This window comes from Stenella coeruleoalba, assembly GCF_951394435.1.
Source record: "Stenella coeruleoalba genome assembly, chromosome: 4".
Taxonomy (NCBI): domain Eukaryota; kingdom Metazoa; phylum Chordata; class Mammalia; order Artiodactyla; family Delphinidae; genus Stenella; species Stenella coeruleoalba.
This window is the reverse complement of record NC_137149.1, coordinates 43212743-43235391: the sequence shown is the minus strand read 5'-3', so window position 1 is coordinate 43235391 and position 22649 is coordinate 43212743. Positions and strand designations below refer to the sequence as shown.

Sequence of the window (22649 nt, the reverse complement as noted above, 5' to 3'; positions counted from 1 at the left end):
CTAAAATATTTTAGACGATAATAAGTGTAGAGTAGGTTTAAGTAATAAATGCTAGAGTATTTTTCTTTTACTATTGGAGCAAATAAAATATGTGCAAGTAAATTTTACTGATTTCTCACCTCGGTTTTAGGCATAACTCTTACTTGGGCTTTATGTACTTTTTTGTTTTTCAGAGGCAATGGTGTCTTTTTCTTTTGAGAATTTACCCCACAGAAAGCTCTCATCTCCCGAAGAATTATGAATTTCAAATGCTTGAGAGTTTCTTAACCCATTGGGTTTCTTCCGTATGCCTTACCTCCTCCAAGGTAGTTCTACCTAAAATTAACTGCACACATATGAACACACACACATATACATAATAGATTTTTCTCTTTTTAGATATAAGCCTTATTTTTGGCCTGAGTGATTCATGCCACCCCTGTCGCGCATGTAGGGAGAGCTCTTGGTAACTTTCTCTGGGGAAACAAGTACGTCTGTCATTTCCTCTTACCAGGGCTGGTCTACGTGGCTGATGTGTAGAGAGCAATATATTTGTTAGAGAGTCTTCCTAACCTCAGTTTTATTGTCCGCTGTTTCCTCACCATGACGCTCTAAGTAGCGTAGCAACATTACAACCTTCTCTCTTTCTTTCTCTCTCGTAAATCAGACCGAAGGGAGGAGCACTTTCACTTCCTTTATAGAATGGAATGTGGTGTCACAGGGACTCCTCGTGGTGAGTAAACCCTGATTTTTCCTTCTATACTCTCGGCCAAATTGACATCAGTACAAACGAATACTGATTATAATGAAAAAATGTAGACATAACCATTTGGAGATGGACACATACTGAAGAAAATGTGGTTCCCTGTCCTTACTTGGTCATAGAGCTTTGTCCACATTTGTGCAGGATTTCACCGTGATCTCATCTAACATAAGAAAATCACTTGATAAAATGATCTTTAATTATACATGTCGGACTAGACCTGACATCAAGTACTTCATTCCCAATGCCACATCAGTCAGCTGAGCCCTTCAACGTGAGCAGTTTTTATTTTGCATCCTCCAAGCACCAAACATAGCTTATAAAACCAGTGGGTTTTTCCTAGTATAGTTTGAAATTATTTTCAAAGCCCAAGGAACGCTTTAGTCATTCAGTTTAAGCTTTTATAATTATTTTTCTACTGTCTGTCACAAAAACTTAAGATTTAAAATTTTCAGTCTCCTAATTAAAGAAAATATCTTAATCTTAATACTTTATTCCAGTTTACTCTAAAATTATAAAACGACTTATCTTTCAAAAATGGAGACCATTTTTAATATTTCACGTTTTTTTCAATAGTGCTTATATATCTTCATTCTTTCAGTTATACCACAAATAGCTAAAAATGTTAAAAGAGAAAGAGAGAAAAAAAGAAATCCCATCTGCGTATTTTGTAATGAAGTAGCTCATGCTGATACCTTGGCATGTTTCAACACCAGTTTGAAAATTAACTAGGCAGGGCTTATCCCAGTTCTCTTAGTCATTTGTGTTGCCTCCTCTTCTTTCCTGATCTTTTTCTGTTCACTATCAGTTTTTACTTTAATCTTAGTTGGCATAGTACCTTCTGCTGAACAGGGTGCAGAAAAAGCCTACACCTGATCATCTTGGTTTACTACATCATTCTGTTCCCCAAACGTGCCCTTGAAACAACTGGGTCACTTTATTCGGTAATTGTGCAAATCCAGGGAAAGTATTTGAAAGACCAAAAGATAAAATTTAGAAATGTAGACAATTTAATTTCTGTAAGAGTGGCTTAACTTGAAAATTAAAAAAAATTTAAGTTGTGTTGACTCTCTTGTTTAATATTACTTGTCTTGTGATAACTCACAGCCAGCTGTAAATTAGATTTAGTGGGTTTTTCACTTTGTCCAACAGCTTCCTCCGCTTGTTTATGTGTTAGTGTGGGATTTTCAGTGCTTGCAAAACGAATTGCCAGTAACCACTGTTTAACAGGCATTTATAAGGAAGAGCTTCAGCCTGAAAGTATTGTTCATAAACCAATTCAGAGTTGATTGGCAGGGCTGTAGAGAAGCTTCTTATGGAGTTGGAAATACTTATCATATATCATATCTAAAAATGTCCTGGCAGAGAAGGAAACAAATGCTGGAACTGGTTCAAGTTGTTTTAATCAGCTGGACTTATTTTGAGGTTAGATTTTTTCTTACTCAGAGAAGCTGTGATGCCCCCTTAGAAATGATTTTTTTTATTTTTGCAACTTTCCTTTTTCATTTACAGGGAAATTTATATGAAAACAAGACCCTTGTTTCTTAAGAGTTATGCTTTTATTTTTTTATTTGAATAAATCCTCAATTTTGAAATTAAGGAGAAAATCAGAGTCATCTCTGTAGCACCCAGTTGTGATGTAAGCAATGGAAAATTTTCACCAAAGCAGAGTGCACATAAAGCAGTGCACAGATCCAGTGAAAATAGTCCCTTTTTCCGTCTTTTTAGAAATGAAAAATTATAGCTATTTTTGGTTTTTAGCACAATAATTTTTCCATATGAGATGACAGTACAGTGATAAATTACACAGTATTAAATTATGCTGAAAGATAAAAGATACTGAGTTGCTGATTCCTGTAAGTTTAAAAGTTCTTTTAAAGAAAAGTCTGGGACGGTAGATGGGAGTGAGAACATGCCTTCTGGAGCCAGATGCAGAGGGTCAGATCCCTGGTCCCCCACATCTGATTCCTGACCATGCAGCTGCAGGCACATTCTTGATACTCTTTGCGTCATCTGTGAAATTGGGATGGTGATGTACCTTCCTCATAGGATCTCATAGGATTGTCGTGGAAACTAGAACAGATAACGTGCCAAGTGCCTAGAATGGTGCCTGCCTCATAGGACCTGTGGATTGTAGCATAAGGTGTTTCTTCAACTCTTCTGCCATTTTTACAGCCTGGTTTAATCCTAAGCAAAAGAAAGCTAAATTAAAGTTGTTTATTTAAAATTTAAAAATTTAAATTTATTATCATCTTAGTTTAAAATGTGTGGTATTACGTTATTTGAGGAGACAGCTTTCCAATGTTTGGTAGCTAATTTCTAACAATGACTTGTATCAAATATAATATTCCTCCTTAGATATACTAACACACTGTTCCTTTGTTGCAAATGTTTATAAAGAAACAAAATTGGACAGATAGGTATTAAAAATCCTTGTATCTCTTAAATAAAGTGCTTTGACTGAGATCACTTAACTAAGTAGATGCCAATCTAGTACCAAAAGCTCTAAGTATAGATTTCTACTTTAATTAGTTATCTAAATCTTTTTGGTAATTAATGCAAATTCATTAATACCACCCTACTTTTCGTTCCTATTGTTTTCTTTAGTTCATAAAACATGACCTCTAGTTCTTAAACACAAAGGCCTCCGACTGTGGGTGATTTATGCTTTTCAGCATATGCTCAGCTGTGCCAGCACTTCTGAGGGGGAGGTGGGTGTGTGCTCCTGGCTGATGCTTCGGGTTGACGCTGGCCATCCCAGGGGAGACAGGCACACGGGCCAGGCGCCCAAGAGTGTTCAGAATGTCTCCTCGTCTCATTGTTTGACTTAAAAATATGTTTACCTCCAGCTCTTGACAAATATACCGCTTCCATTTTTTATCTTGGGGTCCAGCAGCGAATTACCTCGATATCTGAACAGCCCTTGGCAGAGTTCTGTGTTCTGGGCTAGGGGTTTGGATATGGGAAACACAGCTCACTCTGGATTTCATGAGGAGAAAAGGTCCAGAGTCTACAGGGAGAGAGAGGAACAGCACTGGAGACAGAAAGGGACAGAAAAATGATGATAGACATTGATCAGCTTTGTCCTTGAGGCAGTTTTTCCCAAGATTTCAACTTCAACTACTAAGAATAACTTCCCTCGGCTTGTGCCCGTGGTGGTATGACTTGGACACGTGGCGTGACTTGGACTATTCTGACCCGTCTCTCCATCTAGCTCGTTGGTTCAGCCCAGTGTCTTCTCATCCTCTGCTAGCCCTCCCTGGACCCAGTCTTCTCAGAATTTGTCTCTTTTCAGGATTTTTGCAGATTTCCTATTCTCTCTGTGAAGGGGTCAAATTCACACCTGACTGAAAACCTCTGCATACTACCATGTAGTACGCAGTGCAGTGTGTATTGTAGAAAACAAGTGTGAGGGTCTGTAGCACATCTGGCAGAATTGGCATCGCATGCCTCACTGTTACCTTATAGACCAGTGTTCTGGGTGGCAGTTACGGGTTCCTTGTTGAGCCCTACAAGGATCTTTGGGAGAAAAGAGCCCCCGATCTGAATGTGGACAAGGGCTAGGAAGGAGCTCCAGAGAGAATAGGTAGCCAGGAAATACCAAGTAAGTAGAGAGCTCAGGACGCCAATAGGCCGCTGGAAAGGGAGCTCACCCCTTAGGTAGGTCCTAAAGTGTTGTCACAATGGGCAGAAATGAAAAGACTCTGGAGCTCCTAATGCCAGTATTCAGGCTTTTTATTGATTGTACGATACATATGTAAAAGCTGCCAAAGCAGGAGACTGAGCATTTTCTATCTTGAGGAATCGGCCTGTAGTTGACTTAGAGAAAACACCTTTCCCATTCTTGTCACAGGAATTTTACGTTCAGTGAAAGAAGTCTTAAATTTCTTCTTTTCTAATGTATTTTTTTGCTGTATCTTAGGAAGACATTTCCATTCACAATTTAGGTTTAGCTCCTTATACTCTGATCTCAAAAGTAAGGAATGATTCTGCTTGTATTAATTAGGAAAACACCACAGTTGACACTTGAGCGACTGGGGGTTAGGGCACCAACCCTGTGCTCAATAGCCAGCCCTCCGTATACACGATCCCTCCGTGTCCGAGATTCCTCTGTATCCATGGTTCCTCATCCATGGACTCAACCAATCGCAGAGCACGTAGTACTGAAGTACATATTTATTGAAAAAAATCCACATATAAGTGGACCCGTGCAGTTCAAACCCATGTTGTTTAAGGAGCAACTGTATTTTCGGCTCATGTCATAGACGGCTAACTTTCGTAATATAAAAGCTGTCCTACAAACCAGTAAGAGAAAGATGTGAGGAGAGAATTCACACACAGTATAAATAACTTAAATATATAAAGAAGATGTCAGTCTCCTAATGAGAGAAATTAACATTGAAACTACTAGATTCAATTTTTCACCAGTGGCATTGGCAGAGATTCCAAAGTTGATCAAATGCTAATTGATGCACGTGGGCTTACAAGTGTCTAGTGCAAGTGTAAATTGGTACAACCCTTGCAGAGGGCAGCGCAGCTGCTATTATCAAAATGTCAAGTGAACATAACCCTGAGATTCCAGTTTTAGGACTTTATCCTATAGATTCACTTTCACTGACATGGCATGACATGTATATTGCATCATGGTTTATAGTTGCAGAAGGCTGGAAATCTGTCAATGATATGTTACATAAATTATGATACATCCACACAGTGGGGCACTGCACTGTCATGTAAATATGAATTCCTTATGAACTGATATGGAAAAATCTGTTATGCTGTTAAATAAAAAGTGCAAAGTGCAGAACACCATGCGTAGAGTGCTAGCACTGCGTAAGAAGGGCTGAGCCAGTGGGGCTCCAGGGCTTCCCGGTGAGGTGGGAGGCTTGTGTCTTCTTCGTGGAAATCCATTGCTTCCAGGCACTCTATCAGCAGCCGCCTGCCTTCGGTGTTCACTTGTTTAGGTTCCCCACTTCTAGCAGTAATTCTGGTTTAATATTTTATATTCTCTCCTTGGGCAGAAAATTTCATACTGTTGAGTAGTCAGCATAACTTTCCTTGTTAGTTTGAAATTTTTGAAAGATCAACCTAAGTCCCATTACCTTTGTTTGCCACTGTATGTCCAGTAAAGATTATTTATTCAGGGACACAGAAGGTAAAACTCATATTTTTATTACTTCTCATATATTTCAGGGACAGACGTTTGCTTCAGCCTGCCCAGGTGTGTGACATCTTGAAGGGTGTCATTTTGGTCATCTGCTATTTTATGATGCACTATGTGGACTACTCCATGATGTATCACCTGATTAGGGGCCAGTCCGTCATCAAGCTCTACATCATCTACAATATGCTCGAGGTGAGTCTGGGCCCTCATTTACCCTCCAGGCAGTCCAGCGCCCCAGCCTGCACAGGCCTGGCCGGTGGCACACGGCTCCAAGCCTTCCAACACAGAACACTTTCCTGCAGCCTCTGGTAATGGTGCTTCTGGCCTCCAGTGTTCATCCGGTCATTGGCGACCTTGTTAAAATGCACATTCTGATTTAGTAGGTCTGGGCTGGCACTGGAGAATCTGTCTTTCTAACAAGATGGTGCTTGTGCTGCCGGTCCTGGGATACACTGAGGGTAGCAGGTCCTCAGGGCACAAAGTGTCCTCAAGCAGGGAAGAGGGGCACCTGCTGCCTAGACATTTCTGAGTCAGTGCTCCCTTGAGAATGTAAACTGTCAAATGGTAGAGAAATTTATTTTGCAAATTCATTGGAAACCTATGTATACTTTTTGCTAGAATTTTTAAATTTATGAAGATACTTTTAGGGTTGTGTGTATGTTGGCTATAGTAGATTTATATTTTAAGTTGCTTTTGAATTTTCACACCAAGCAAGTAAACAATTTCCCGATTTCTCTAAGTACTTAACATTTTGAATACAATATGTCTTCCAAGTACGCTACGCTTTAAAGCAGTCATCATATGAAAATCTGCATTTACATAAATTAACAGTTACACAAAGCAAAGAAAAACATGCTTTGCTTTATAGGCAGAAACTTAATAAGTCAGATAGATAGTAAGCCAACCTGGGTTATATAATTAACCTCTGAGACTAAACTTGCACTTTCCTATACTACTCTTTGGGGACACAAGTAAGGTCTACCTGTCTTTTCAATTAGTCACAGACGGGCTTGTCCTGGCATAGACACGTGGGGTGGTGTGGAGGCTGCTGGCCTTTCTGCCCTGAAGCTGCGCTGCCCGGGCAGCTGGGGGCTTTCCATCTCTTCGTAGAAGCCGCAGAACTCTAGCTGTCCTGGTTAGTCCTTAATTCATTGACTGGGATGATTTAAAAACCACACCCCAGCTTCCTGGTTGTAGGCTCGTTGCCATACACTTGCTTTGCCCCGTTAAGTGTGGGTGTGGCTTGTGAAGCAGAGTAGCCATCCTGCTCTCGCCTCCCTCCCACAGAAGGAAAAGCCCAGGCCTCCTTTCTTCCCCGGCCGCGTGGGTGGCTCTCCGTGCCAGCACCCCACTAATCTCCTCCATGCCTTCCCTCCGGGGGATTGCAGGTTACCGGGCTTCTCCCTATTCCCAAAATTAAGGCAGATGCCGCCTGATTGACACAGCCCTCTACAAGGTGGTGGTATTACCGTTACTAGGAAACAGGGCAAGCAGAAGGATCCATAATTGCTGATCGAAGTGGCTTAAGTACTGATTCACTTTGTAGACTAGAGTTGATGAGTGGTTTCAGCATAGTGTAGAAGAGTCCAGGCTCTAATATAGAGATAACTACCTCCAATCCTGGTTATCCTGCACATGGCCACCGGTTGCTGAATGACTCTAACCTTCAGCTTCTCATCTGTGAAGTGGAGATACTAGGGGAATTACCAGGAGTACATGAGACAGCCCGTAGAGGGGCTTAGCACAGACCAGGCATGTGGTGGGAGCTCCCTAAATGGTAGCGATTTATCCCTTCATTCGGCAAATATTCAACCAACACTCCCTACGTGCCAAGATCCCGAAGATCCAGAGATGAACAAAGCCTAATCCCCTGGAGCTTATATTCTACAGGTGGGAGAGAGGCAGTAAACAAGGAGGTATTTGGAAATAATAAATAACCGTGATGAAGAAGAACACGGTAATAGTTAGAGACCACGGGAACCACAGAAGACTGGATGGTCTGGGAAGGTCCTGTCTTAGAATGTGACTGAATCCTGAATGATAAGCCCTTCTGTTTTCTTTTTTTATGTGCTTCTCTTTATTTATCATATTGTATTCATGGAGATCAGAACTTGAAAATGTCTTTAGGAAGCAAATCTGCTTATTATATTCTTATATGATAAACCTCAAACAAATTACAGCTATTGTTATTTACTGCTTTAGGTGTGAGTAGAGTGGGTCAAATGATATATTTGTCCTAAAGGATTTAAGTTTGAATCCTGAATTTGAGTTCAGAGAGTTTTAAAACCAGAGGAACTGTGATTTTGATGTATCCTCTCCCTTTTATTTTTGCTACTAAAACTTTTCTTGTTACAAACAGAATTTACTAGACAAAGTCTAATTCAGGTAACACAAAACTTGAGCACTCATTGTGTGTCAGAGAATAAGGAAATGTAAGTGAAGAAGTAAATAAAGATCCTGCTGTCTTTTGGAGCCTAGCTTCTAGTAGGATTTAAAAAGTGAGATTTCCAGTATTTGAGTTCACCTCTGAATTTTAGTAACATATTCAAATGGAATATTGAGAAACACCTTAACAAAATTTTTCCCTTTAGGTAGCAGATCGTCTGTTTTCATCATTTGGACAAGATATATTAGATGCTCTCTATTGGACAGCAACAGAGCCCAAAGAAAGAAAAAGAGCCCACATCGGGGTGATTCCTCACTTTCTCATGGCCGTTCTCTATGTCTGTATCCTTTTAGACTTCTCGGAAATTCCAACCATCAATGCATATTTTACATTATTCTATTTGGTTAGCTGTTTCTCAGATTTAAAGATGTGTGTGTGTGTCCATATCCTGAAGACTAATGTGAACCCTCTGCTTTCTTTTGAGAAATTGCTTATAATGGTACAGTTGACCCTTGAACAACACAGGGGCTAATTCAAGTATAACTTACAATTAGCCCTGTGTATCCAAGGATTCAAGCAACCACGGACCATTTAATAGTGTAGTATTTACTATTGAAAAATATATGCGTATAAGTGGACTCATGCGTTTCAAACCCATGTTGTTCAAGGGTCAACTGTAATTGTAAATTAATTTAAAGAGTCTCATGTATACATGACCCTTTGAACTGCTAGAAAATAGTTCTGTTCTCCGTGTAACTGATTATAAGGAAGAATTTTAGAATAAAGGGATAGTATGTTTATACATATTTTAGATTTATATAGATCTATATAACTTTTTCATACATATATTAGAATTTTTTTGAAGTTATCTTTAAACCTATGAATTCTTTGTTTTAACCTTCAACTTAAAATGTATACAATTCATCTAGAAATAAAATTTGAAATTGGTTAGGGAGGAATTTTTGAGCTTTTATTTCTCCCTCCTTCATGTGCTGAAAGCTTTTCTTTTGGAGAGTGAATGCTTCACTGTATAGCGCAGTGTGCACGTGTGTGTATGTATATTTACACACACATGCATACCTACACTTAAGGTCCATATGGGATCAGGACTCATTCAAAGGAATGTGTCGTGTGATTTTTTTTTTCTGTACTGTCTCTGAAAGAACAATGCTTGAAAGAATTGGATTAATATTTGGGAAGTTAAAGGACTATGTAGGAAAAATTTCTGTGGAGAGTAAAAGCTTGTTCCAAGTATAATGAAGTAAAAAGTTGCTGTTCTAATTTAAATAAACTATTCCATGGGTAATATGAGTATAATTCTGCAGCTTGTGGATGTCTTCAAAAATGACATCTGAGGAAGAATCTTAATTATCAGACATTTCTTATTGTCTTATATTCCCCACCCCCTGTAGAACCAGAGAGGAAAATCAGTTCCAGACTAACTTTTACTTTGTGTTCTCTTCTATTTTAGAATGCAAATTATCTTAATTCACAATGTATATATCTAGGTCTCTTCTTCCAGTATTTACCATAGTTTATTCCATTTATTTAATAAACTTTTCTGAGATCCTATTTCCCAAGCAAATGCCAAAGATCCAGAAAGAACAAGACAGCTGTTTTCCAGGACTCACAGTCTAAATGACTGGATTCATTTCTGCTTTTGTTTTGTTCCATATGAGTTGCATGCATCTTATCCCATCAAATTTATATCAACTATAGCTAATAGGGGAATTACAAAGATAATAAAATACTTACATAAGACTTGATTTAGAAAGCATAGTCATCTTTTTTCCCCATTATAAACTTGCAAGATTTTATAGCATTATCTATTAATATAAACTGAAAACAGACTTAAGTTTTTTCCTTGACATCACTTACTGCTAGTTTTGCATGCGATCCTTATAATGGTTCAGGCAACAACTCTCAACGTGGCTTTTAACTCACACAACAAGTCCCTGCTTACTATTATGATGTCTAATAATGTAAGTATGAGATTTTATTTTACATTTTTGAGGTTATATGGTACTTTAACAGCAGTATTCTGAATGGGAAAAAATTATTTTTTCTAAATGTTATTTATTCCCTAAGAAGTTTTATATGTAGCCTGTCCATTTTTAAAACTGTGTTAATGATGAAGATGATATTTGTGTTTACTATTTCAGTTTGTTGAAATTAAAGGAAGTGTTTTCAAGAAGTTTGAAAAGAACAATCTTTTTCAAATGTCAAATAGCGGTATGTACAATCAGATTCTACTTGCAGCTTTATGCAGTATTATTTTGTAACTCATTCTGAAACTCTAATGTCACGATTCCTATGGGCCACTGTTTTCTTTGACTTAAGCTGTGCTTGCTTTTATTCTCCCAACATCTTTACTAAGTATTTTTTTTATTATTTTGGTTATTGTAATCTCAGGATGTTTAAGATAGTAAAAAATTACAGGTATTTGTATCTCACCTTACCATACTTTCAGAAGCTTCTCATTGATCCAGAAATTTCTTAGGAGCAGCTGATATTATTCCATTTTACAGATGTGAAAGTTGAAACAGAGAGTAATTTGACTTCCCTAAGGTCACTCACTTAGCTACTAAGAGAATTCTGGTGATAAACCTCAGATTGGCTCTTAGTTCTAGGCTTTTTCAGTTGTGCCTTACCACCTCCTTTCTAATTCTAAGATGTGTGGGGGCACAAAATTTATCCCCAGAAACCTTATCTTACATCGTTAGGATAATCATAGCAGCACAGTGTCTTGGTTCTCAAGGTGTGGCCCATGGAACCCTGGAGGGGAGTCCCAAGACCCTTCCAGGGAGTCTGCAAAGTCAAAATTGTTTTCATAAGAATATGAAGACATTACTTATCTCTTTCACCATGTTGCCATTTGCATTATGGTGGAAAACAGGGGTGAAAAAGCCAGTGAGAGATCACCACGCGCCCACTGGAATGGCTGGTCCTGTGGCTGCCAGTGTGTGTCAGTGACGCTGGGGAGTGCCCCGCACTGATGGTGGATGTGAATTGCTGCAGCTGCTCTGGGAAACCTTTTGGCGGTTTCTTACACAGTTACACATTGACCTACCCTATCACTCACCAGCGGGAACACAGTTTCACGAAAGGACTTGTACTTGTGAAGAATTGTAATGGCAGCTTTATTCAAAGCCCAAAACTGGGAACAGCCAAATCCTCCCATTAAGAAGAGAGCAGATAAATAAATTTTGGTATATCTACACTGTGGGACACTATTCAGCAGTTAGAGAGAACTACGTATATTCAGCTACATGGATGAATCTCAAAAGCCTCATGCTGAGTGAAAAGAGGCCAGACACAAATAAGTACCTACTGTGTGATTTCATAGTTACGAGGGTTATGATCAGGTAAAATTAATTTATGATAGAAATAAAAGAGTGATTACTTACTGGCGGTGGGGTTGACTGGGAAGGGAGCAAGGAAACTTACTGTAGTGATGGAGCTGTTCATATTTTAGTGATGGGAATGGTGGCATAGCTTATGCATTCATCAAAACTCAATCAAATTGTACACTTAAAAGTAAAATTTCACTATACATAAATTTTGCTGTACGTATATTAGACAAGGAAAGTAATGGCATATGAATATATTAAAGCAAAGGAGTGTTTAGAATTATAGGAGATTTGATAGCTAGGCAAGGAACAGAAAGAACTAATGAAAAACTTTAGATAATTCTGTGGAGCAGTGATAGACCTTAGATCTCAGAGCTCTGAAGGGCAGTTGGCATGGTGTCGTTCTGTGCAGTAATATTCTTTCAAACGTGTGCTGCCAAGCTCTTTACGTTTGAAATGTAAGAGGAGGGGAGGGATAGGAGGGAAGGGGCATGCTCTTCTCAGCTTCAGGAGTTAACTCTAGAATATATTGCTTCAACTATAAGAATTTCACTTGTAGCAGAAATCATATTATTTGTATTTAAATTAATAACCTGGTTTGAGTAGGCATTCTTTGTAGAGTTTTAAACTAGACATGCAGATCTTTAAGTTATAAGGGTTTTCAGTCTTTATGTATCGTGAGGAGGAGATTGTGAACGATTTTCAACCTTATCGCCAGTATGTTGATATAATTAATATCCCTTTTTCCTTTCTTTTATAAACAAGTCCCCCAAATTTTAATCTCTTAGCTTAGAAAGATAAGGAATTCAATATTTCAGCTCTAAGAAAACTCTGAAAACAGTAGCATATTAATAAAGCAATGCATGTGAGTCTATAAGGAATTCAGATGTATATTTTGGCTTAAAATGGTTAGTAATCACCATGAAAAGTTTTGCTTTTTGTTAGAGGTAAAATAATTCACGTTACAACGCAGGGTGATCTGCGTTGTACCCACTTCTGTCTCCCTTCAAGTTTTATAAGAAATTAATTTTACCTAAGGTAGAATTTTAAAACCTGTTCCCAAGTAAGAAAAAGAAAAATCTGTCGGAGACAATTTCGCTGATGTTGCAGGCGGTGCTCAGATATTAAAGCAATAGGTAAGGAGTCACTAACGCCTGCCTTTCACGTGGTGACTGAGTTTATTGCCTCCTCCACGTGCATTAGCATCTATGAAATGAGAGCCAGTCCACAGGATGCTGCCGGTCACACACCAGCTATTTCTTTCCCTGTGAATTTCCCTGGGAAACTGAGCTGCCATGTACATGGGATCAAATTTAGTACCTCATGCTAGTTTAATGTTGAAAACTTGGTTTGGAAATTTTAGAGTGACTTTATCCCTTTCAGTTTCTTGCCTGACTGTACCTTGTCTTTAGGGGAATTACCTGAGGACAACGAAATAGAGTTTAGTTAATAAAACCCAACTTTTAACATTTTGTCCTTTCTTCCACATCATGTCATTGTATGCCCCAGCTGAGTATGGAACCTAGACCCTTCTGACCTGGGTTCTTAAAATGAAATGTTTTACATAGCTGTTAACCCACTGACAATGTGAACTGTACGTTCAGAAAGATCCTGCAGGAGTTACATTGGTCTGAAGTAAGGTTCCAGCTCAGGGTGATTCTGTTTAACTCTCTTAACATAAGCCTGAGTACCTGCATTAATTTGAATGACTGTTGGAAATAAAAGAGTCACTCATTGCACATTTAAATTGTGACTGTAAATATGTTAAATATCCCTGTTAGTGGTGACTTAGAAGAGGAAAAAGGAGCTTAATAATTTGAATATCAGAAATATTCTTAAAGCATTAATCACCCGTGTTTTTAAGCTCATTAATAAAGATTAAGAGAAAACATTCCCATTTTGGTAGGAGTTTCACTTTTTGATTAATGCGAGTTCAATCTAAGTCAAAACTGTGTTCTGAAGATGAGATATGATGTAAATACGTTGTGGATTGCATTATTAATATTGTAAATAGATAAATCATTCAATCAGCAACATATTTACATCTTATCATTATCAGAATCTATTATTCTAAAAAATGTTACTTCTTTATGTCAGATTTTATTTTATTGCAGAGGAACTGTGTCAGAATTTCGGTATACTTTAGTGATGCTCAAATTTTAAAAGTCAAATCTCTGTAAATTATTTAAATGTACAAAAAACAAAGTTGTGAAAGTACAAGAATGAAACATAGTGGGATTTTTTAATAGCCACATAGCAGCCTCATTTTCATAGTTAGATTGATAAATGAGTGTTTTTTTTATTGTTTTTAATCTTCAAACTTACTACCTTTCACGTCCCTCATAGTGTAAAATTGCATTTATCTACCAGAATTCATCAATTTTTATTAATCTCTACAGTATTTTGAAATAGTCTGCTTTTCTAAAATCTATTTGACCTTAAATATCCCCCTAATAAAATGGAGTTTTGGGCTTCCCTGGTGGCGCAGTGGTTGAGAGTCCGCCTGCCGATGCAGGGGACACGGGTTCGTGCCCCGGTCTGGGAGGATCCCACATGCTGTGGAGCGGCTGGGCCCGTGAGCCATGGCCGCTGAGCCTGCGCGTCCGGAGCCTGTGCTCCGCAATGGGAGAGGCCACAACAGTGAGAGGCCCGCATAACGCAAAAAAAAAAAAAAAAAAATGGAGTTTTTCCCCTTTTATCAGTATTCTTACAATTGAAATGATTATAGGTTTCCTCTGTGCCGGCAGCTACCATGTGTCCAAGAATCAGATATGATTAATTTAAGCACTGCTCTTGTTTTTGTTTTATTATGTAAGACTTCATAAAAATTATGTTGGATTATCTCAAATACTATTTTAAATTTCACAAGGCAGTTTCTTTCCAAGTAATTCTGCAGTGAACCAAGTCAGTATCATGGAAAGTGGAAAGGTCAGAAATAAGTACACTTCTTTGCTAAATTTGTTAATGGAAATTAGAAATCCAAAGGGCTTAGCACACATATAGATGCAGCTCTGTGAATAACTGTACAGAATTCCAACTGAAAGTACATGAACAAATTTAATTAGTCCCATAAATTAAGTCCCACAGTTAACTATACATAAGTAGCAGAGAATACATTTTATTTAGATTATGATGGAAATTATTCTAGGACAGGCTTTTCTCAACTTCTTTTTTTTTTTTTTTTTTGCGGTTCACGGGCCTCTCACTCTTGTGGCCTCTCCCGTTGCGGAGCACAGGCTCCAGACGCGCAGGCTCAGCGGCCATGGCTCACGGGCCCAGCCGCTTCGCAGCATGTGGGATCTTCCCGGACTGGGGCACGAACCCGTGTCCCCTGCATCAGCTGGCGGACTCTCAACCACTGTGCCACCAGGGAAGCCCTTCTCAGCTTCTTTTAACCTATACTCCCGTTTGAAATCACAGAATAAGTTGAAAATGTGATCTAGAGCTAGTCACAACATGTGTGCTTTACACTCCAGAGTGTGCTTCCTTGCAATTCTGCAGTGCCCTTCGAGGGGGCACGCCTGTGCTCTTCACCTGGAGACTCACTGTGCTGTGAGCTTATACCCCAAAACATGGCATTTCATAAGAAATAACGCTATGGATTCATAATAGAACAGCAAATTGTGACCCCTAGCCTTTGAAGAAGTAAAGGTACAGCTCAGACTCCTCACAAATAGGGGCTAGGAGCCAAGCTACCCTAGAAAAGAGGTACTGCTACTAACTAGAGAGAGTTCAGGAATTTAGGGAAGAACACACATGGAAAACACCAGCTCACTTACAGAGGCCAAGGTTTAGCTGTAGAACAAAAGTCCAAATCATTTGCTGTAGATTGACAGGGTAAGGTGGAAATCAGAAAGGAAGAACAAAGCTGTCCCAGGAAGGACTTCAGACTGAAACTGAAATGCAGAGGGCTATAGGGGGTCCCACAGTTGAATTCCTGAGATATTAGATTTATTAGGGAAATGACAGATGTGTACAGGCTTTTGAGATGGGCACTACATGCGTGATGGCTTCTAGCCACAGCCCTACCATTGCATAGACCCAACATGTGGATGTACCAGACTTACCACAGACAGATTTATTTCATTCCATTTTTTGGTTACATAGTATCTTAGACTCTGATAAGAAGATAACAGCTTCAAAAGTGAAATGTGTAAACTAGCCTTTAGCAGGAATTTACTTATTTGCTTTTATTAAATTCATTCAGACTAAGCTCAGAATACTTAGTAACTTACGGTAAATATCATGAAACCTAATTTTTTGCTCATTTTATTCCCCTAAGTTCCACATATATCCTTAGTAATGCTATTGTAATACTAGCACTTTCTTAGCTGAAGGAGTCGTCAGGTCGGTACTTGTATGCTTACTGTTTACCAGATCGGAAATAGTCTGGGAAGCAGGGGTTTTATGTTACCCAAAGTCTTACATTTTACACTCTTCTATTATTTCTTCTTCTATAAAATGAAAACAGTTTTCTTACGTTCCCAAAGACCACTGGAGCGGTCTGACTCAATATGAGCAGATTGATGGCTTGAATATTTTTTGAAGTCTGTAGAAAACCGGAATTTCCATACTAGAATTATGTTGGTGAAAGAAGTAGATGGCCTACCAACGTAGCACCACCCTATATATAATTTTACAGACACTTTATATATATTTTATAATATATTAATTTTACACACATTTACATATATAATTTCATCATGCTCTGACTAAAAGAAAGTTATTTTAGATACATACTATATAATTGTTATTTATATACAATTTGTTATATATCTACTATTTGTTAAATTTTCTTTCAGATATTAAAGAACGATTTACAAATTATGTGCTTTTGCTAATAGTGTGTCTAAGAAACATGGAACAATTTTCTTGGAATCCAGGTAAGTAACTCTTAACAAATATGGTGCCTTCCAATTTTACTCTTGAACCAAAAATCATTCTCTTCCATGGAATAAAATGAATATTGCAGAAAACTCAAAATTTTTAGCTGTTCAACTCTTTGGGTGTTGGAAATAATCGTTCCAGTAGGACAGATTGAGTGTGCTTTCTGTGGTATGGTGGGAGCCAGACCACGTGCCGTGGTGTTTGGCCCGTCATTTCCTGTGAGCCACACAGCATCTCTATAGAGCTGTGTACCCAGTGGGTGAGTGGACCCTGTCGAGCACTGCAGCTTCCAAGCCTCTTTGCTGATTTTTCTAACTGTAGTGTGCTGTGGTTATCTAAATACAGTCACATCTTTTTCATTTTACGGTTCACCAGAAGACCTTTTACTCTTTCCTAAAATTTATCTTTTACTCATTCACTGCCTATGAATTAGCATTTTGAATAAAGATAAATTAAAGAAATATAATGTAAAGCAGTAAACTTTGTTACTTACACTCTCTGAATCAAGGCTGGCAAGGAAGTTGTTGAGATTCCATGAATTTTCATCAGTCATTCAGCTAGCAGACATTCACTAAGTATATGTTATGTGCTGGGCACTGGCACAGGTAAGAAGGACTAAGATGTGCATAGGAATCACAAGCTAATAGAGGAAATAGATAGGTAATTATAACACAGTCTGGCGGTGCTGAAGTCAGCTTGGTGGGAAATGATCAGGTATCTCAAGTAATTTAGAATTTTTTACGTCCGACATTTCTGTATAACCTTGGTCTTAAGCATCGAGGTCATGTTTTGCAGTTTAGTACCCCCAATGCCGTGCATGTTATAGGTATTTAATAACTTCTTGTTAGTTTTCAGGTGTGTGTGAAACATCAGAAACAGATGTAAAATGAGATATGTGATCTTGGAAATATATTTCCAGAAGTTATTTTCGTGTAGAAAGCATACAATCAAATGGTATATCTTAACAGTGGCTTGACGTCTCATCTGAATAGATCCAAAGGCTACTTGACCTGTGGTAGCAAAGCCCCTCCTCCACACACACACACACACACACACACACACACACACACACACACACACACACACACACACACACACACACACACACACACCTAGATTCTCTGCATAGCTGGATTCTTGCTTTATAACTAAGTCAGCTAACAGGATGTCCATGAGAGGCAGTAACGGGCGAGTGTGGCTGGTCCCAGCAGAGCCCGCGTGGGATCAGCAGTCCCTAAACATTGTTGCGCCCCAGGATAGTAATCCCTAAACCTGCTGACAACTGGATGTTTAAAGTCGTGTTCTCATTTGTACTTGATTTTCAACAAGTTGTCTTAGTTTTCTTTGCGAGTATGATAAGAGGAACACTTCTTTGTTGGTAAATTCATCATTCTTTTACTCTTTGTTTTTGTTTTTTTTAGGTTTAAAAAAAAATTTTTTTAAACCAAATACCACTTACGGAACCTTACCCTAAATTCCCAAGATGATGAATAACATAGAAATAGTACAAGCTTTCCTGTATGCCTGGCCCATTGCTATGCACTTTACATCATTGTCTCATTTAATTCTCATAATGGTGAAGTGTGGATACTTTTATCTGGTAGATGAGGAAACTGGAACTTAGGTAATTGCCAGCATCATCTAGCCAGTCAGTGGCAGAGTTTATTGTTGAACGAGGTTCCCTGATTCCCCAAACCTCAACAGGATGTGAAACTCCCTAAGATTGCCTTGTCTTGTCAGCAGGCAGAGCCCCAGCTGTGCTCTTTCCACCCCACCTTCCAGCTGCCCAGGTGCTGGGTTGCTACAGGTCCCTGCCAACAATTCCGATCGTTTTCTTGCTCTGTCCCACTCATATCCTTCTTCAAGGTCTAAGGAGGTTATCTGTTGGCATTTTTTTGTCAGGTACTTGGTGCTGAATTGACATTCTAATAAATATGGTAAAGGTGAGCAAATCTGACAAATAACATCTGTATGACAGTGAAATAAATGATTGATCAGTAACTTTAAGTCTTAGTGATCAAGGAGGGAAAAAAATTTGTTCAGTTGACTTCAGCACATGTTCCTAGTAGTTATTCACTGTCACATTAAGGCAGCCAGAGAGTTTTACAAGGAGCCTGCTTAGTTAGCCGTCCCACCAGTCCTCCCGTGCTGGTCCGGAAGGAAGCCAGGGGCTCTGCTCACCACTGTGCCCCCTTCAGTAGGGGTTGGCACAGAGGAAGCACAGAATAAATAATTGTTGAATGCCTTATCCTTTATCTGGATAAAATAGGGCTCTTCTGATAATTAATTGAATGCTGGTTCTCTCTCTATTATCACTTATTGAAAACGTTATAGTTTTGTCCTGTGGAGATTGCAGGTTTCTGTGGTAGCCTGTGATAGGATATTACGGATTCTCTTCATATTAAAAGATTTAATTGTCTCTCTTCTCCCCTACTTTATAGATCATCTCTGGGTGTTGTTTCCAGATGTCTGTATGGTGGTTACATCAGAAATCGCTGTGGATATTGTAAAACATGCCTTTATCACAAAGTTCAATGACATTACTGCAGATGTATGTATTTTAATAAGCAATTCAGTGTTTGGTGTTGACTTCTGGTTAATATTATAAAGTTGTAGAAGAGCAAGTTTAAGTTTACTGCATTTATGAAGAAAAATAGAAAAGTACTACTACTTTAAAGTTAGAATTATAATTTTAAATTTCTAAAAATAATTGAACTACTGAAAGTACATTATTTCAATGTTAAACAGTTCTGGTTCCATACATTTGGGTAGAGGTATAGATTGACCAGTAGTTGAGATCAGGGTGTCAGTAACTCAAAACCATTATAAACTGCTAATAACCATCATAATCTGTCTACTTAAACTGTTTAAAAATCACATTGTTTCTATTTAAAACATTAGATATCAAAACTTCTCTTTCTGCCTAGATTGTTTAATATTTTATATTTAAAAATTGATTCTTTTTCTGTGATTATGAATAGGTTTCTGATAAGTCCTAGAAGACAAGAGCCTTATGTTATATTTTTCTAGTGAAAGCATTTGCTGGAACTTTGAGAGATTTGTTTTATATTATAACCAGGTATTCTATAGCATTTCCAGAAATAGAAATGGGGCTTTAGGCTTGTTGTAAACAAAACGTAGGCAAGTTTTCTAGTGCAGTCCTCATTCCTACCTCAGGCCCAAAATGAATAGTAATTTCACCAGTTATCTAGATTTGGTTTGGTTGTGCTTTGTCTTAACTCTGATGCTTATTATTTCAAAAGGCAAAGACTTAAAATGTAATGCAGTTGCAGCTGCTACAATGTGATGATTGGATTATGGGGTTTCTGAATGTTTTAATGTACTTGAATAAAATATAATTTTGCACTTTCTTGCATAAACGGTGATAAAGTAATTTTACCCTTTACTCTCTTGGCTTCCTCCAAACAAGAATCCCTCTTCATGGGATCATTTTCTCAGCAACATAAGTCAAAACTAATAGGCTTGATTCTAATACTTCGTGCAGTTTTTAGTGGAATACAAGTGCCTTCATAACTATGTTCTCTAACTCAGCTTTATATTATGTTTAGCATTCATTTTTCTAAGAAGGCATCATTATCATTAGATATACAGTAATAATAATTTTTAAAGTGTTCATTTAATTTAAATTTTCAGAATTATTTTCTGTGCCTTACACTACTTAAAATATAACCACTCCTCCCCAGATTCTAAACTCTCAGGATCATAATCGTTGAATATTTATCCCTCTTTAAGAGAAGGAACACTTTACAAAGCCTGTGAACTTACCAGTTGGGGGAATTGAGGCTATGTTTTACCCTTATTGTAGGAAAAGGAATAAGAGAAAAAACTACCCAGATGTTGCTTAGTTAGTAGCACCTTCTTTCTGGCTAGTTATTGAACGTCTTATCTACAAGGTAAATCTTTCCACGTTGTATGTTTGCACTATATTACTTAATATTTCATTCTTACTTGTCTTTAGGTCTACAGTGAATATAGAGCCAGCCTTGCTTTTGACCTTGTTAGCAGTCGACAGAAAAATGTGAGTATCATATTGAAGACATAGTCTGAAGTTAACTGAACAATGGTTTAATTCAGCATGGGATATTAATTAAGGGAAAGCTAGGTAAACTTCCTACTTATCTCTGTTCTTGACACTAAATGTTTACAAAATAATAAAAATAATACTAATATGTAACATTACATAGGGTATGGTTTCTGCAGCGTTGTAACAGTTATGCAACTTTGTATTTTAAACTTCTTATGAACACTTAGATTGCCACATCATTTTATTAAATTACATTATAGGTGCTAGGTTCTCGCTCACAGCCTCACCTGTTTATAACATTTGCTGGTGATGAGTGAATTGTATTTTTAAAATGCTATTTAATCCCGTAAATCCTTTTCTCCTTTCTCTGTCTAGGCATATACTGATTACAGTGATTCCGTGGCACGGAGGATGGGGTTTATTCCTCTCCCACTAGCTGTTTTAGTAAGTCCATACTTCTTTTCCCTTTTTTATGACGAGATGACTGTCATTATAGAATATTAATAAATGGATTATCAATAAGTTTGTTTTAAAAGGACTTGATATAAAAATTAAAGGTACATGACTTAGAAGGAAATTTTGTTTTATAGTATCTTCCTTTTGGATTTTGAGCCATCCAATAGGTAAATGATATTAAGGCTCTATTTTATGTAATGGCTTTCCTGACAAGGAGAATATTCATTTTTGCTTATTCATTTGGCAACGATTTTTCTTTTAGAGTGGAAATACCTAGTGGTTGGCATTGATGTGGCCACTGTAACACATATTGGTGGAAGTATAAGTTGATCCAGCGTTTCTAAAGGGCACTGTGACGGTATTATGCTTTGATGAAGTAATTCCAGTTCTAGGAATTTATCCTAAGAAAATAGTTATAAAAGGCACATGATGATTTATAGGCAAGGTTATGCATTGCAGTGGCATTTATAGTAGTAAAAATTTGGCAACAGATGAAATAGATAAATATGGTATGCACAAATGAAGAAATACTCTGTGTTCGTTATAAGCACTACTTCTTAAATTTTTTCCGAAGTTTTTACAAGGATATTTTCTACTGTTATACACAGGAAATATCATATATATTTTTTAAATAATAGTACTGAAATTTACTAGATCAACCAAAAAAATTAGTCATCAACTTCTGATATCTTAATGAATTGCTCAGAACAGCCTTGCATATAGTTACTATAATATTTAATTAAGGCTGTAATAATGTTAATTAAGAAGATTTGCTGGCTGCACTTATATATGATTATATTCTTTTTTGGGGGGGTTTTGGGGGGTTTTTTGTTGTTTTTTTTTAATTTTTGGCTGTGTTGGGTCTTTGTTGTTGCACACGGGCTTCCTCTAGTTGCAGCAAGTGGGAGCTCTACTCTTAGTTGGGGTGCATGGGCTTCTCACTGTGGTGGCTTCTCTTGTTGCAGAGCATGGGCTCTAGGTGTGTGGGCTTCGGTAGTTGTGGCACACGGGCTTCAGTAGCTGTGGCTCGTGGGCTCTAGAGCGCAGGCTCAGTAGTTGTGGCGCACAGGCTTAGATGCTCTGCGGCATGTGGGATCTTCCCAGACCAGGGCTCGCACCTGTGTCTCCTGCACTGACAGGCGGATTCTTAACCACTGCGCAACCAGGGAAGTCCCTATATTCCTTTTTGGCTACCTATTCTCATATCAAAACAAATGCCATCTTTTTGTCAAAGGACATCTGAAGTTCTCTTATAATGCAGAGTCCCATAGAAATTAACTAAGAGAGGTATAAAGAAGTTGTAGATTATACTAACTGTAGTTTTGACCAGCTTGCGTAACATTTTTTTAGAGGATGGATGATTAATAGATTTAATGTTATTTAAACTTCAGCAGGACTCTTCTAATAACCACATCCTAAATGTTTTCAGTTGTATTAGGAGCTTGTTTTTATTATGTACTAACTAATTCAACTTTCTTTTGCTTGGGAAAAGGAGCTCCTAGAATTTTGGAAAAACAGAAAATTTTTCAAGAGTAAAGTTATTTGTTAAAGGTGTAAGAGATTGATGAAATAGAATTTAAAATTTTTCTACATTTGTTTTCTACAACTGGAAAAAGGAT

The 22649-nt window shown here is 37.9% G+C and overlaps 1 protein-coding gene across 1 annotated transcript in view; it reads left to right on the top strand.

Annotated features, from left to right (window-relative positions):
* TAPT1 (transmembrane anterior posterior transformation 1) overlaps positions 1-22649 on the top strand; it is a 64622-nt gene that overhangs the window by 31239 nt on the left and 10734 nt on the right. Inside the window, exons 4-11 of the mRNA XM_079919079.1 lie at positions 5936-6098; positions 8498-8633; positions 10177-10274; positions 10455-10524; positions 16445-16525; positions 18971-19080; positions 20509-20568; positions 20950-21018. Of these exons, the coding sequence (XP_079775205.1) occupies positions 5936-6098; positions 8498-8633; positions 10177-10274; positions 10455-10524; positions 16445-16525; positions 18971-19080; positions 20509-20568; positions 20950-21018 (787 nt within the window). The remainder of the gene's footprint in view (positions 1-5935; positions 6099-8497; positions 8634-10176; positions 10275-10454; positions 10525-16444; positions 16526-18970; positions 19081-20508; positions 20569-20949; positions 21019-22649) is intronic.